Source organism: Talpa europaea (genome assembly GCF_964194135.1).
Source record: "Talpa europaea genome assembly, chromosome: 1".
NCBI classification, from domain to species: Eukaryota; Metazoa; Chordata; class Mammalia; order Eulipotyphla; family Talpidae; genus Talpa; species Talpa europaea.
The window spans coordinates 141,317,196-141,331,598 of NC_140073.1; the positions used below are offsets into that span (position 1 = coordinate 141,317,196).

Genomic DNA, 14,403 nt, shown 5'->3' on the forward strand with positions numbered 1-14,403 from the left:
TAACAGGGGTATACAGTGGGGCACAAATTAGCATCCACTTGGGTATCTAGGTTTAATAGGAGGAGACAAAGTCAAGCAATGAACAAAAGCCTGAGAAATGGAGGAGGAAGGGTTTAGCTGAGACATGAGGGGGCTCCTTTCAAGATGGAAGGTGGTACTTCAAGAGAAAAAATGAACAAACTGCAGAAGAAGAAAGAGAGGCAGATGAAGGAGAGAGTGAAAGATGTGTGAGTGTGAGGTCCATATGGAAAGAAAGGTCTTGGCGTGTTCCAGGGATCCCAAGATTCAGTTGCAGAGATTACGTGAAGACCATAGTTGATTCATTAACACAGCTACTAACTACAATCAAATTTTTCTAAGTTAGAATCAACATTTTTATTGTTCCACCAGCTCTGCCAAACTTGTTAGCCTTCCTACAATGATGTAAAATAAATGGACTAATGATGAGAATTTCTGTTATTCTTGTTTGCAACACTGTAACAAATAAGGAAGGGCCTGCGCTTGTCAGGTGCATGTCTAATTTACTAGACATCACAAGAAATACAATAGTTGACTTCATATATCCTCTTCAGAGGCATCATAAGGTAAGGATTAAAAATGTAAATTAACGAAAGTAATAATTTTATTTCCTATGTGTTTTAGGTTATAGTTTATGTAAAACAACTATTTTTTTAGATGGGGGTATTTGCTGAGTTTCTCTGAGGGTTAGGCATTGTTCTTGACATTTGAAATATTTCAAATGTGAACAAATAGGGCTTTATGGAGCTAATATTCTAATTGGGGTAGACAAAATAAATAAAAAATGAATATTTAATTAAATATATAGTGGGTTGGAAGTGCAACTGAAAACCAGGACAGGAGGTTCAAGAGGCTGTAAGTGAGGTTGGTTGCATTTAAACAGGGTAGTTAGAGGAGGTTTCTCAAGGTCAATGCTGAGTAAAAACAAACAGGTTGGCAAATCACAAGAAAGGCACTTCTTAGAGTGCTGCCTACAGTAGCCATGGGCTCAGGAAGTAGTGAAATAGGAAATGGAATTTTAGAGATGGGGAGGGTTGTATGGAGAATGGGGCCACAGTAAGATATGGAGGTTTACTTGAATAAAATGGGGAATCATTAGAAGGTGTTGAGCAACGGAGACTTAAAACTTAAGTTTTAAAAGCATCACTCTGGCTGATTATGGTAATGGGGAGCTGGGGGTTAAGTGTAGAGGAAGGGAAGCCAGCAGAGGCACTGCAGAAATGTATGTGTGGGATAATTTGTCCCAGAAGAGGACTGTTTACAAATAGCCCTGAAACTTTTCACCTCCTTTGCTATAATGCTTCAACAACATAAGTCAATGGTGTTACTTCTGGTTTTCTACTTTAAAGGGAAAAACATTATTCTAAATTTTGTGTTTCACATTTACATATCAAATTTAATTCCCAGTTCTTGGATACACAAACTGAGAGTTAATAAGGCAATAATATTAATTTCCTTATCTATAAAATGTGCAAATTTGAAGATATAATCTGTACGGTCCTATTTAGCTCTAAAATAAAACTATAACTCCAAAAGTTGTGTAAATGGATCTATTCCTTAGAATGTATCAGAGAGCAAACTTGAGTAATCAAATATTTTTATATTAAACTATGAATACAAAAATATCTCATCAACAGCAGCTTGCCTTGTACGTGAAGTTGTAAATATCTAAGTAGTGCAGGAGAGTGAGTCCAATGAGGTAAGACTGCCGGGATCTCTCTGGTAGAGGCAGACTGCAGAATTCCTTCATTGCATCTTCCAGTTTGGGGTTGGTCATATTAGCATCACAAGAATGTAACCAGAACACACGATAAATAATCTGCAAGTTGGAAGAAAAAACATACTACCTGTGAATTCTTTGATTCTTCTGTCCATCTGGAAGCTTTTTTTTTTTTTTTTTCTTACTCTTAGGACTTTTAAAAATATGACAAATTATCCTCAAAATCAAGTATCTTTTAAAAAAAATGTAAAGCAGTGATGATTTCAATATAACTAACAATTCACTAGAAAACTTAAGAAATAAGATGGGAGAAAAGAGACAGAGAAAACTTTATGATGAGTCCCAGGTTTCTTCTTGAACCACTGAGAGGGTGATGGACCCAGGAAAGATAATTGATTTCGAGTAAGTTTGGGGAAATGTTTAGTTTGAAACGCATGTTACCTTTAAAATTTTACTCTTAGTTTACTCAAATTACATTTTACTTTTATAATTATTCCAAGTGGCAATCCTGTACCATAAATCTTGGGGCCTACAGAAAGGCAAAGAAAGCAAGCAAGCCCTGATTCTCACAATAATTATACCCAACCATCCTGGAAGGTGACGTTGTGTGAAAAGTGAGGTGTAACTATGGGAAGTAAGTAAGATGCCAGCTCTGTTGTCACTGGGTTGAAATAAGGAAATAGTTTATGAAATTCAAAATTGTAGAAATTTTTTGTTTTATTTTTTGAAAGGAATAAAATGTACATTCTCCATTTACAATTTTTATTTACTAAGGTGAACCTGCTCTTCAGAAGTCAAAACATGATTATTGAAATTAGATCTTAGGATCAAATGAGCAAAAAGTGAGATCAAAGGAGAAGGGTGAATAAATACTATTTGTAAGAATGAAGGGGGAAAGGGAAGAAAAACAGCAGTTTCTGTTTTCAAATGAAGGAACCGATTAAAATGACAAAGGTAAACTGACCTATTTTCCAAAAACAATCTTAATGTTTTTTTTCAAAAAAAAACTATCCATTATTGGAGATAACTGAATGGTGCTTAGAAATAATACTTTTTGTCACACATAAGTTTTGAGTGGATGAGGCCTTAAGCTCTGTAGCTCTTTCGGAAAATTTCTATGACACTTCCATACAATAGACTTGGAAGAGGGATAAAAGATAAGGCATTTCAAGAAGAAAACTGTTTTATCTGCCTGTAAGTAAAAAAAAAAAATGTTTACTATACCTAAAACTTACCCAGCATTCCCCCTGACCACCTCTATTTTAATACAGTGTCTTATCTTGGGACATTTAAAAAGTAAAAATGAGCATCTATTTTTACTTTAGTTTCAACAAATTGCAATTGGTCTCTGATTTTTCCCTCCATTGAGGTTACTGAAACTTGACTTTGGTTATCTTCAGAAGAAATGTGCCAATTTACTTCAGATATTATGATGGTGGTAGTCAATGTAAAGAATTGCTGATGGCACTGCTTGTTGAAGGGGAAGAAGAACAGGAGAAGACAAAGGAATCAGAAGTAGAAGGCCAGCTAGCCAGAAAGGAACACACAGCGAAATACTATTGCTTCAAGATTGTCCTTCTCGCTTCACTTAGGAATTAGGCCTCTAATTTTATCATTTGCATGGAACATTCACTAGATTTCCATGTATTTTCTCAGTGTTTTACTAACTAGTACTCAACAACTATTTAAATGCTTATTAAACTTTTCAAAGTCTGGATTTAACAACCTTACCTCAGCTCTGTTATCAGGGATTGGGATGGCCAACAAGTTGTCAATACTTTTATTGGACATTCCTGTTGTTCTCCTCAGTTCATCTTTCAGTTCTTCAACATTTTTAAACATTTCTATTAACTGGCCTGCAAAAAAAAAAAATCACATATTGGTTGAAATGTAATTCTTTTCATTCACACTAACAAGAGAAAGTTTCTAGTCTAAAATAAGTATTTAACATGTATGTTCTATGTGAGGGCTGTTTTCCAGTTTTGGCAAACTTCACATCTTTAAGATCTATTTCTATTTTATCTAGACTTATTTCTATTATGATACCATTAATCCATGGTAACAGAATGCTCTGGGTTATAAATTTTCCTTTGATGTCTATGATGCCACGTTGATTCAAAGAAAATATGGTTTCCTCACAAACTTTGGTCATAGGATGTTCTAAATATGTATATCTCCATTTGATTTAAAGCATCACACTAATTCAAAATGCTTTTTAATTTCAGATCATATAATAATGTCAACTCGGGGCTTAGTTTGTTAAGTCTGCAACATAATGACATAGGACATTTTCCCTTAATTTTGCCCAAGCACACCACAGTTTATAAAGGGGTTTCACAATCATTTGTTTACTTTTAAGTAGGATATGCTTAACTTCAAATGTTTTTAGGAAAGTGGTTATAATTATTTCCTCTCTGGGACATTTGATACATCAAAAACAATACTTCTTTTTTAGCAGATTGTGATCTCTATTCTGCAAATACTTTTCTAGTTCTTTAGAAAGTATGAATCATGCAAATATGCCTTCTTTATTTTGGGGCTAGTGCCCTCCCAATTTTGTGGTTGCCTATTTTCCCAATTTGTGAATGCCTTTCTTTTCAGTATTGATGTTTTATGCAAAGGAGAAATGTATTGTATGATGACTTAAGCTCAGAATACTAATAGGAGGTTCTGAATTGAGATTTCTGTAGACAGCACATTAAAAAAAATCAGATTATTCTCACAGAAGTAAATAAATTTCATCTTAGCTCTTGCAATTGACTATCTAATGCACTTTAACACATCCAAGAAACAAAGGGCAAATGGTCTAACTAGTTAAATTTTTGAAGATCTTTTTGCAGTGAAATCAAATTTCCCTGCTTCATTCTCTGCTAGCTTTCTGTGTGTTTGCTTTAGACAAGTAACCAATATTTGAAAGGTTCAGGTTTCTTGTGTGTAAGGGCAGAGAGCAATACAGGTTTGATGGGATTTCCAAGACAGTCTTTCTTAAGCTGTTGCATAAGAATCATATGCATTCTAATATTAAGGCTTTTAAAATATGGATAGGGAAACACCTGGTTTTTCAGAAGTGTCTACACTGTTATTGACATGCAGCACAGCTTCTATGGTCGGCATTAACCTTGTGATATTTTCCAAGTAATTCATTTGCAATGTTTTTTCTAAAAACCTGGAACAAAACAGAAGAGAACGAAAAAAATTGAAGCAGACATATCAACCATTTGAGAAAGGATTTCACCAAAGAAGACAACAATGGGAAAGCTTACCGATCCATATTTAAATTAATTTTGCTTGGATCCCCAGTCAGCAAATCCCTCAGATTTTTAGATACGATATTGTCGTGGTACAGCAAGTTAGTTGTTATTTCGGTGCCAAGCTCTGCTGCTTCAAGGAGTTGCACATGAAACACACTCTCTTCACACAAATACTCAAAGTTCATATTTGATTGCTGGCACATTTTCTCTATTGAGTTGAAAGTTTCAGATTCGCAAAGAAGTTGGGTCAAGTATCGAAGCTGAGAAAGCTTTTCAGAGGGGAAAAGAGTAGGAAAGAGATTAGTTAATTTATTCTAATATTGATAATAAGCAACCACAATTGTTTTATTTCAAGAGAAACATTTTGTGTTTGTGTTTAGTAATGGTTTTACTATAAAAATTATTTGTCATTTTTGTTTATTGTTCTCTTGAGAATTTGATAAGACTTTTAGATCTACTAGATTTGACATCCCCAACTATCCTCATATCATGTAAATTCACAGGCTAGAGAGGTATGGTTTACTTTTTTCTAGTTTACATCACAAACACTAAATTTAATTTTATGTTTTAGTATGTATTTTAAATATGTGTAAGTACAGAGAGCAAAACGGGTTTGGCTTAGAAGTTTAAAAGTCTTTCTTCCTCACACTCACTAGACTGGCCTCTCTAAGACAAACCAACCAACCAACCAGAAAATAACAAGTGTGGCAAGGACAAAGAGAAGATAGAACCCTTGTGCATGGTTGGTGAAAACATAAAATGATGTGCCCACTATGGGAAACAGCACGGTATTTCCTTAAACAATTAAAAATAGAGCTATCATATTATCCAGAAATTATGTTTTTGCATTTACACCCAAAGAATTGAAAGTTGGGTTTCAAATAGGTATTTGTATACCCATGTTCATAGCAGCATGATTCACAATTGCCAAGCGGTGAAAGCAACCCAAATGTCCATGGTCATATGAATGAATCAACACAATGCAGTATGTACATACAATGGAGCATTATTCAGCTTGGAAAAGGAAAGGACCTTCGGGCCAGAACTGCCACCTTCCAGTAAGTTGCCAAAATGGCCACCACAAAGGGAAAGAGGACAGTCACCTGCTGTATGTTCTCTAGGCCTTTTAGAAAGCATGGAGTTGCTCCTTTGGCCATAAGCATGCTCATCTATAAGAAAGGGGATACTGGAGACATCAAGGAGATGGATCCTTTCAAAAAGGAATGCCCCACACATGTTAGTTGCCATGGGAAAACTGGAAGAGCCTGTAATGTTGCCCAGTATGCAGCTGGCATTGCTGCAAGATTCATGCCAAGAGAATGTTTATCTTGAGCATATGAAGCACTCAAAGAGCTAAGAATGCTTCCTGAAATGCATGAAAGAAAATGATCAGAAAAAGAAAAGGAAGTCCAAGAAAAGGTTCATGGCATGATAGGTGTGGGAAAGAAAGACTTCTGGATGGTTATAAAAAAAGCGGGGAGGGGAAGAATTCTGATGCATGCTACACCATGGATGAATATTACAGTCATTACGCTAAAAGAAATAAGCCACTTACAATGTTAAGAAATACTGTATGATCCTACTTGGACGAGGTATCCAGAGTAGTGAAAATTCATAGTGGCAGAAAGTAGAATTGTGGGTGCCAGGGACTGAGGGAAAGGAGAGGGCATGGCAGGTGGCTGTTTAATGGACATAGGATTTCAGTTTTGCAAGATTAAGAGTTCTGGTTGTACAATGTAAATATGCTTGATACTAAGGAACTGTACAGTTAAAATGGCTAAAGTGGTACATTTTATGTTCTGTATATTCTGACTCAATTTTAAAAATTGACATAAGGCTTTTTAAAACTGCCTGGTGCTGCGTGTGGTGTGTAACATACACCTGGAGTGGTGGGGGTCCTATATTTCTGAAACATATACAGTGTTGTAAACCCATGTTACCTTAATTAAAGAAATATTTAAAAACTGTAGCATAAGAAATCACATGCATTTTTAAAAGATTGCATTTAAAATATAGATAGGCACGCACCTGTTTTCCCAAAGAGTTTGCCCTGTTATCAACAGTACCTTCTACTCTTACCTACTGGGAGAAACTAGGTGTTTTGGTCTAAGTGCTTAAGGGCTTAACATTTCAAACCCAGAGGAAAAGGAGAAAAATGAAAACGAAGTAATTTTCTATGCTGTCAATTATATTCCTCTCTGCAGTTCACTATGCTCTTGTGTTCTAAGAGTGTATTCCCAATTCATATTTCCTAGGGAAAAATGATGCCTCTGGGAAAGTCAGTTGGGCTGTGTTTAGAAGCTACCCTAGAGCTATTCCTTTTAAGAAGTGAAATAATTTGGAGCAATATCTAAAGAAGCAAATAAATGTGTCATTTATTACAGCTCAGTGAAGTCAGAAACTGCATTTTGACAGAAATGAAATGTTTTATGGTACAGCAAATATTTAGGAATATTCCCTTCCATATATCAAATGAGAAAACACGATGGTATGTCTCTGATGAGAGGTTTATAGTAACTACATGTAGGCAGAAGTAATTAAACATTGATCATCTTAGTAGTAAATATCATTGGTCTATTTTCCACTGTATTTAATATTCTAATTGCTTCTGGCTTTGAACTATCTAAAATGGCCTCATACATATTAAAATTCTACTTACTAGGTTTATTGCTATGATAAATTTCTTGTTACGTAATAGATCCAATTGTTTTACCAGCCACTTACAATGTAGCTATATATTTGTCACTCTATTTCTTTCTTTGATTTTCCAAATACTGGATATGGTTAAATTTCTAATAAATGGAGGCAAACCTCCCTGCCACATCCTCCAGTGACTTGTTTTGGTGATTTCTTAAATAAAAGGATGCATAGCAAAAGAAACCGCCAACAAAGTGAAAGAAGCCTATGGAATGGGGGAATTGCAAATCATGTATCGGTTAAGGGGTTAACATCCAAAACATATAAAGAACTTATACAATCAATTGCAAAAAAAAATTTAATGGGCAAAGGACCTGACTAGACATTTTTCCAAAGAAGATTTACAAAAGGCCAACAGGTATATGCAAAGATTCTCAACATCAGGGGCCTCCCTGGTGGCGCAAGGGGTTGAGACGCAACCTATGAAGCTATCTACAGCCACTGAAGCATGAGTTCAATCCCTGGCCAGGGAGCAACCCACATGGTGCAGCAGACCTCTCCTGCCTTGCCTGCTGCTCTCCTCAGCAGTGTATTTCCATCGATCTGTGTTTTCTGTTCTCCAATCTGTCTCTGGTGAATCCTCTCACCCCTCTGGCCTCTGCCCCAGTTTTTGTATGCATAGATAAATAAATCTTAAAAAAAAAATAGAAAACTAGACAATAGAAAAATATTATTACCACAGTGAGTTACTGCCTAATGACTATTAGAGTGGCTACTATCAAAAAATCAAGTGATAACAATGCAGGTGTGGATGTGGAAAAAAGGAAATGCTTTGCACAGTTGATGGATTACAAATTGGTATAGCTGCTATGGTGAACAATAAGGAGGAGCTGCAAAATTTAAAAATAGAACTACTGTATGATGCAGTAAACGCACTTCTGGAAATATATCCAAAGGGAATGAAAATACTAACTTGAAAAGCTATCTGCACCCCATGTTCATAGCAGCATTATTTATGGTAGCCAAGATGGAAACAATATATGTGTTCATCATGGTGACTGAATGGATAAAGAAGTTGTAAAATGTATATATATCCGTATATGATGGCATGTTCACCATTTTAAGAAATAAGGGAATTCTACCATTGTGACAACATGAATAGAACTTGATGGCAATATGCTAAGTGAAGCAAGTCAAGCAGAGAAAGACAATGTATATGCTCACTTATATGATCAGTCTTGTGGTTACCAGAGGTGGAGAGTGGGGAAAGGGAGGATTGGAGGAAGGTGGACAGAAGGGACAAACTTGGATCCCCCAGGGACTGTGGTTCCCAAATGTATCACAATTGTTCAGGGACATGATGGCATAGAACTCAAAATATTTAGGCGTAAAAATGATAAAACAATACTCTTGGGCTATTGGCAGATAAATACAAAGGAAAGGGGCTTGTTTAAAATTCTAATGATATCAAATAAAAGGTTGTGTTACCCGTATTTCTGCCTAATCTGGAACTATCCACTTTATGTGTAGTTCTCCAATCAGGAAGTTATCTTTCCCACTAAAAAGAGACTAGAAAAAGAAAGAGATAAAATAATGAAGGGAAGAGAAAACATGGAAGTTCTCAAGAGTACAATGTTTGGGCTACACTAGAGGGAAACAGGAAAAAGCCATCAATGAATGACAGCCATTGGCATTTCGGAGGTTCTAAACCCTCTTGAGAAAAATCATGGAATGGAAGGGCCCCAACTGATGATCAGTCAGTACATTAATTACCGAAGTGGGAAAATCGGGGGAAAAAAATGTTTAGTTGTATAATTCTAGGAGTTTGTCTTTAGTCTTTCAGTGATGTATTTCAATGTTTTCCATTGAAAACAGACTCTTTTTTTTTCAAAAGATTTTATTTATTTTTGCACAGAAGAACTGGGGTGTAGGCCAGAAGTGTAGGTGGTGAGAGGATTCACCAGACAGAGTGGGGATTAGAACAGGTGGATCTACTGAAATACGCTAAGGTGAATAGTGGGCAAGACAGGAGAGGTCTGCTGTGCCGTATGTGGGTTAGCTCAAATCTCATCTGTAGTGATTTGTAGAGATGAGAGTGCTGAGACTTAACCCCTAGGACATCAGGGAGGCCTTCCATGGGTCAGACTCTGTGCTGAGGATACAAAAGTAAAGAAACAGATGTACCAATGTTCCTCATAGAGCTTGCAGTTTTGGAGAATGGGCTGTCAATTGCCAATACCAATCATGCTTATTATAAATGACAATTTTCTGCCCAAGGGACAAGATTGTAGTTTATTTCCACTTATACAACTTTTTCATGAGGTACTTTTCAAGGCAGCAGTATATTCAAAATGTAGATGCTGTTTTAAATTATTCCCACTCCCATTCCATTACTACAAATGATTGACAATGCATTGCTTGCATTTCCCTAGTGCAGGTGGTGTGTGTCTGACTACTTACATGTTGAAAACTACAATGAGTAAATGTCCAGGTAATCCAAATCACCAGAGCTCTCCTTTAACATCCTTATTTGTTCACATATTCATGAGTTCAGTCTTAGTTCCGTCTAGACATGTGCCTTTAGATACTGTAATTTCATCAGAATTTACACTCCAGTGAGGAAAAACAGACCAGACACATACAACAAACTATGATGCTAAGTAGTAAGTTTCAAAACCCAGAGGTCTGTTTTACTCTCACTTCTTCCATATGCCTCATACCTCACTGGCTGCCATGCTGTGTCAACCCAACTTCTCACAATGCTTTTGAAACTGATTCTTCTATTGTCTGCTACTACATAGTACAGGGCCTTGTTTTTTGGCTTAGGTTACTGCAAAAATCATATACTTGACTTTCTTTCAATCTCTCCTGTCTAACTCTCCTAAAGAGATCTCCTAAAATGCAAACTTTACCTTTTTCAAATTCACAATATTCAGAGTCAGATTTAAACTCCTGAATAGGGATGATGAGGCCTTGGAGACTGAGGGCCAGGCTCTCTGCACTCCCCGCTCCTGCCTGCCCCATAGTCACCCTCGCTCCAGCTGGATACATAACTCTGGTAACCTGTATCTGCCCTTTAGGCTCACCCTGTTTCTTCCTGCAAATGCAGGTCTGGAATGTAGGACTGTAACCTAATCCTACACAGTCTGCAAACACAGAGTAAACATTATTGCCTTTGTGAAATTTCCTCTCTCCACCTCCATCCCCTGCAATCTAAATTAGATATCACACCTCCATATACAGAAGCCTGTCTACCCACATACCACAACACCTGTCTCACTGTGTGACAATTGTTGGTCTGCTTTTCCATGTCCTCTACTGGATTGATTATAAGGACTTTGGCATTAGAGATTATGTCTTTTAAACAGATAGATTTGTGTTATGGGAGTACAGATGATGGATGGAAAGAGGGAACAGATGCATATTATATGTGCACAAAGTCATTATTCTGGCTGGGAAGCAGGGAGAAAGGCAATATAGGATCACATTTAAACTTGTCCTTGAAAGATGAGTAGGAATTTTCCAGCCGAATGCATAGCTTCCTTCTCATTTGCACAAACAAATTAAGATAGTGCTAAGTGCTAAATTAAGTACATTAGAAATTTTGATTTGTATAGAAGACGAGGACTAAAATGTAGGTAATCTAACTAGCATATTTATTTGTAATATACATGGACATAATGATCTGGGTGCCAGCTTAATTATACCATGTTGACTACAGAGCAAGTCATCTTGTTTGCCCTAAATAAGCTCTAAATAAGTAATTTTACTTTATCCATGGCTACATAAATTCAATTAAACTCTGTTCTTACTCAGAAAGCTGCTTTCAAAATTTAATAGGGTTATTCAAGAAACTAAGTGAATTTCATGATAACCTCTATACTAAATCCATAAACTAAACAAACAATAATAGACAAACACGAACCAATTCAAACTTTAATTTTAAATATTTTTCACTTGCTTTTCCTCCCTTTCTTCAATACCATATACTTTAACATAATTTAGTAGTTTCTGCTTCTGATGACATAATAAAAACAAGATGAGTCAACTTCTGAGATTTTTGTATGCTGTGAAGTCTGCAACATCTGCTTTGGAAATCAACGTTGATAGTTGTAAAAAAGGAGTGTATCTCAAATTAGAAAGCATATTAAGAATGCTTTTTCAAATTAGGAAGCTTAAAGCTTAATGCGGTAACAATATTATTAGTCACTCCTTTCTGTATGTGCTTAGTGTAATTAAGCTCTTATGGGTCATCTCATGCATAGACATTAACAAAAAATACCATCACATAGCACCAGAACCCACTTGTCACCCCTTTTGCAGTTTCAATCTAGAGTCAAACAGGAGCAGGGTTTATGAAGATATGGATTTAAAACTTAAACTAAAAAATAAGTAGGCAAGAATTCTACAAGAAGTACTGAGGCTTATCTATTTACTTTTCTCATGGCTTACTTTTGATTTCAGGACTTCAGAAACTGGAGAGAAGTAATCCTCATAGGAACCATTTTGACGAAAAGATTTTTTAAATCGAATTGTAGACTGCAGGAGCCTTAAATTTTCTGTAAGAGAGGGGAAAAGAGTTACTTTATATGAATTGCAAGGTCACTTAGGAAACCCATTTGAAAGACAACTTTATCCTAATTTATTACTAAGTTTTCAAAGATAATAGTTCCATTTGATCTAAATATGAGTAAAAATTTGCCCTTTCCTTGAACTATGAAGACTACAGAGATCATTATTTTTAAAATATTCTTAGAGAAAAAAATATTTCTAGAAAATGGTGCTACCGGTCTAGCTTTTTATGAGTTATATAGGCTTCTATTTCTGATTTTTGGATATACTATTAAGTTGAAGTGTTTGGAGAATAGGTTGTGTAATCACTGTGCTACAAATGTGCTTTTCCAACCTTGATTAATTCATGCTTGGTAGAGACCAAGCTGAAATATTGGTTGTGCTATTTATTTGCCATTAAATCTAAAAAAAACAAAACAAACAAAAAAACCCCACATATTTTGGTGCCAGAAAAGTGAATGCATATGTCCTAGAAAATGTAAGGAAAAAAAAAACAGAAAAAAAAAATTTGATTAAATGCAACCTCATGACTGCCCATGTTGGCAGAAAATTGAAAATAAAGTGTGTAAGAATAGGAAGTAAAAGTAGTCTGCCACAAAAATTCCTTGCTTTTAGAAGTCTATGTTATCATTCTTCATTACTTTTTGAAATTAAGATTATTAAAGTCATGGAATGTCATGAAGGATGATGTGTCTCCTGATGACTCTGGATACTTGGAAAGTTGTCCAGGGGCATGCTATCTGCTCCTCTTACCCATGATGTGGCCATTCTACATTAAAGCTTGCTCAGGTGGAGCAGCAGCAACAGAAATAATAATTATTAATATTCAATAATTATTCATGAATGGAAACTGGCATGTTTTACATTGTCTATTTTTTAAACCAACATCTCAAAAGGCTTACTACTTTAGAACAGATTTAGAAACCATCAGCAGTATTTTAACTAGTACGAAGAGTATTACCTTGTGATCCCCTGGCCAAATTGTCAGTAACATTTCTCACACATGCCAAGTAAGGAATATAAGGACTATCAGCTGATATATTTAAGAGGGCATCTTCAAAGTTTTCCAGGATTAGGAGTCTGTAGAATTAGACAGATTGATACAATGAGGTCATAGAAATAAAAAACAAAGTCATTTTGTTAAGGTCATTTGAATTGCTGGGAGTTGCAATGGTTGACTTGGGCATTGAAACTGTGAACTAGGACACCTTCCCTCACCCAGCCCAATGATCTCATGGCTGTGCTGCTCTGGATTTTCTCAGTACATCTCTTTTCCATGGGCATTATCTTTGTATCTGATTAGTTTAATATGCAATCATAATGATCTTAAGATTATTCCTAGGCATATTTATATGAAGGGGAAAAGATCGCTGTGTTAGCGTTGCCAGACAAAATACAGCACTCCCAATTAAATGTGAATTTGAAGGAATAATGATTTTCACTGTAAGTACATCCTAGAAGTCTTACATATTTTTCGTCACTTTTCTTTTCTCTTTTCTCTTTCTCACTGTAGCAATCACCCTCTAAACTTCAGTTTCTTCTTCTGTCAAATGAGAGGTAGGGAGCTAAATGATGCCTTCCATCTATAACATTCCCTAAATAAATTTAAATTCATTTCACTGTGATTAAAAAGAAATAAAGGAATGATATTGACTGATTCAGGTTCCTTTCTTTTCTTTAAACAACCAATTCAGTGTTCCCAAATTAACTGCTTTCTGGTTTGCTTTGTAGCTGCCTGGCATGAAAGGACATAGTCTTAGAGTTTTGAGGCAGATGCATATAAGTGATTGAATAAACAGTGTGTGTTATCTAAGTCTAGTCAGTTCAACTGTGAGCCTGCGTTTTGATTTATTTTGTAACTTCCTCATGTCTCCCATTGAGTTTTATGTACAGTAGAGCTGGAATAAATGCCAATGGCTGATTTGGGGACCATCTGGTTTGATTCAAACTGCACAATACACAAATCAACTAGTCATATCAGATGTGTAACTTAGATTTTATTCAAATATTAGTGGAAGAGACTTATCCTGTCAATAGCTAGTAAACACAGAGAAAAATGTTTGCATGAACAATAAAGAACTCTCAAAGCCTTTTCAGATGAACATGAAGAACGTCATATACTTGAGGAACTTTAAAAAGAAAACTACAATTTATGCCAAGAAACGTCTCCAACTTAGCAATAAGCGCACAGGTATATGATTAGAT

The 14,403-nt window shown here is 35.8% G+C and overlaps 1 protein-coding gene across 2 annotated transcripts in view; it reads right to left on the bottom strand.

Annotated features, from left to right (window-relative positions):
- Positions 1 to 14,403, bottom strand: part of ABCA12 (ATP binding cassette subfamily A member 12) — a gene marked incomplete at both ends in the record, with an annotated part of 165,905 nt that overhangs the window by 67,129 nt on the left and 84,373 nt on the right. For both annotated transcript variants that reach the window (XM_084238060.1, XM_084238059.1), the window contains 6 exons: positions 1,664 to 1,837; positions 3,470 to 3,594; positions 4,792 to 4,904; positions 5,002 to 5,258; positions 12,079 to 12,185; positions 13,160 to 13,278. In XM_084238060.1, the coding sequence (XP_084094186.1) occupies positions 1,664 to 1,837; positions 3,470 to 3,594; positions 4,792 to 4,904; positions 5,002 to 5,258; positions 12,079 to 12,185; positions 13,160 to 13,278 (895 nt within the window). The remainder of the gene's footprint in view (positions 1 to 1,663; positions 1,838 to 3,469; positions 3,595 to 4,791; positions 4,905 to 5,001; positions 5,259 to 12,078; positions 12,186 to 13,159; positions 13,279 to 14,403) is intronic.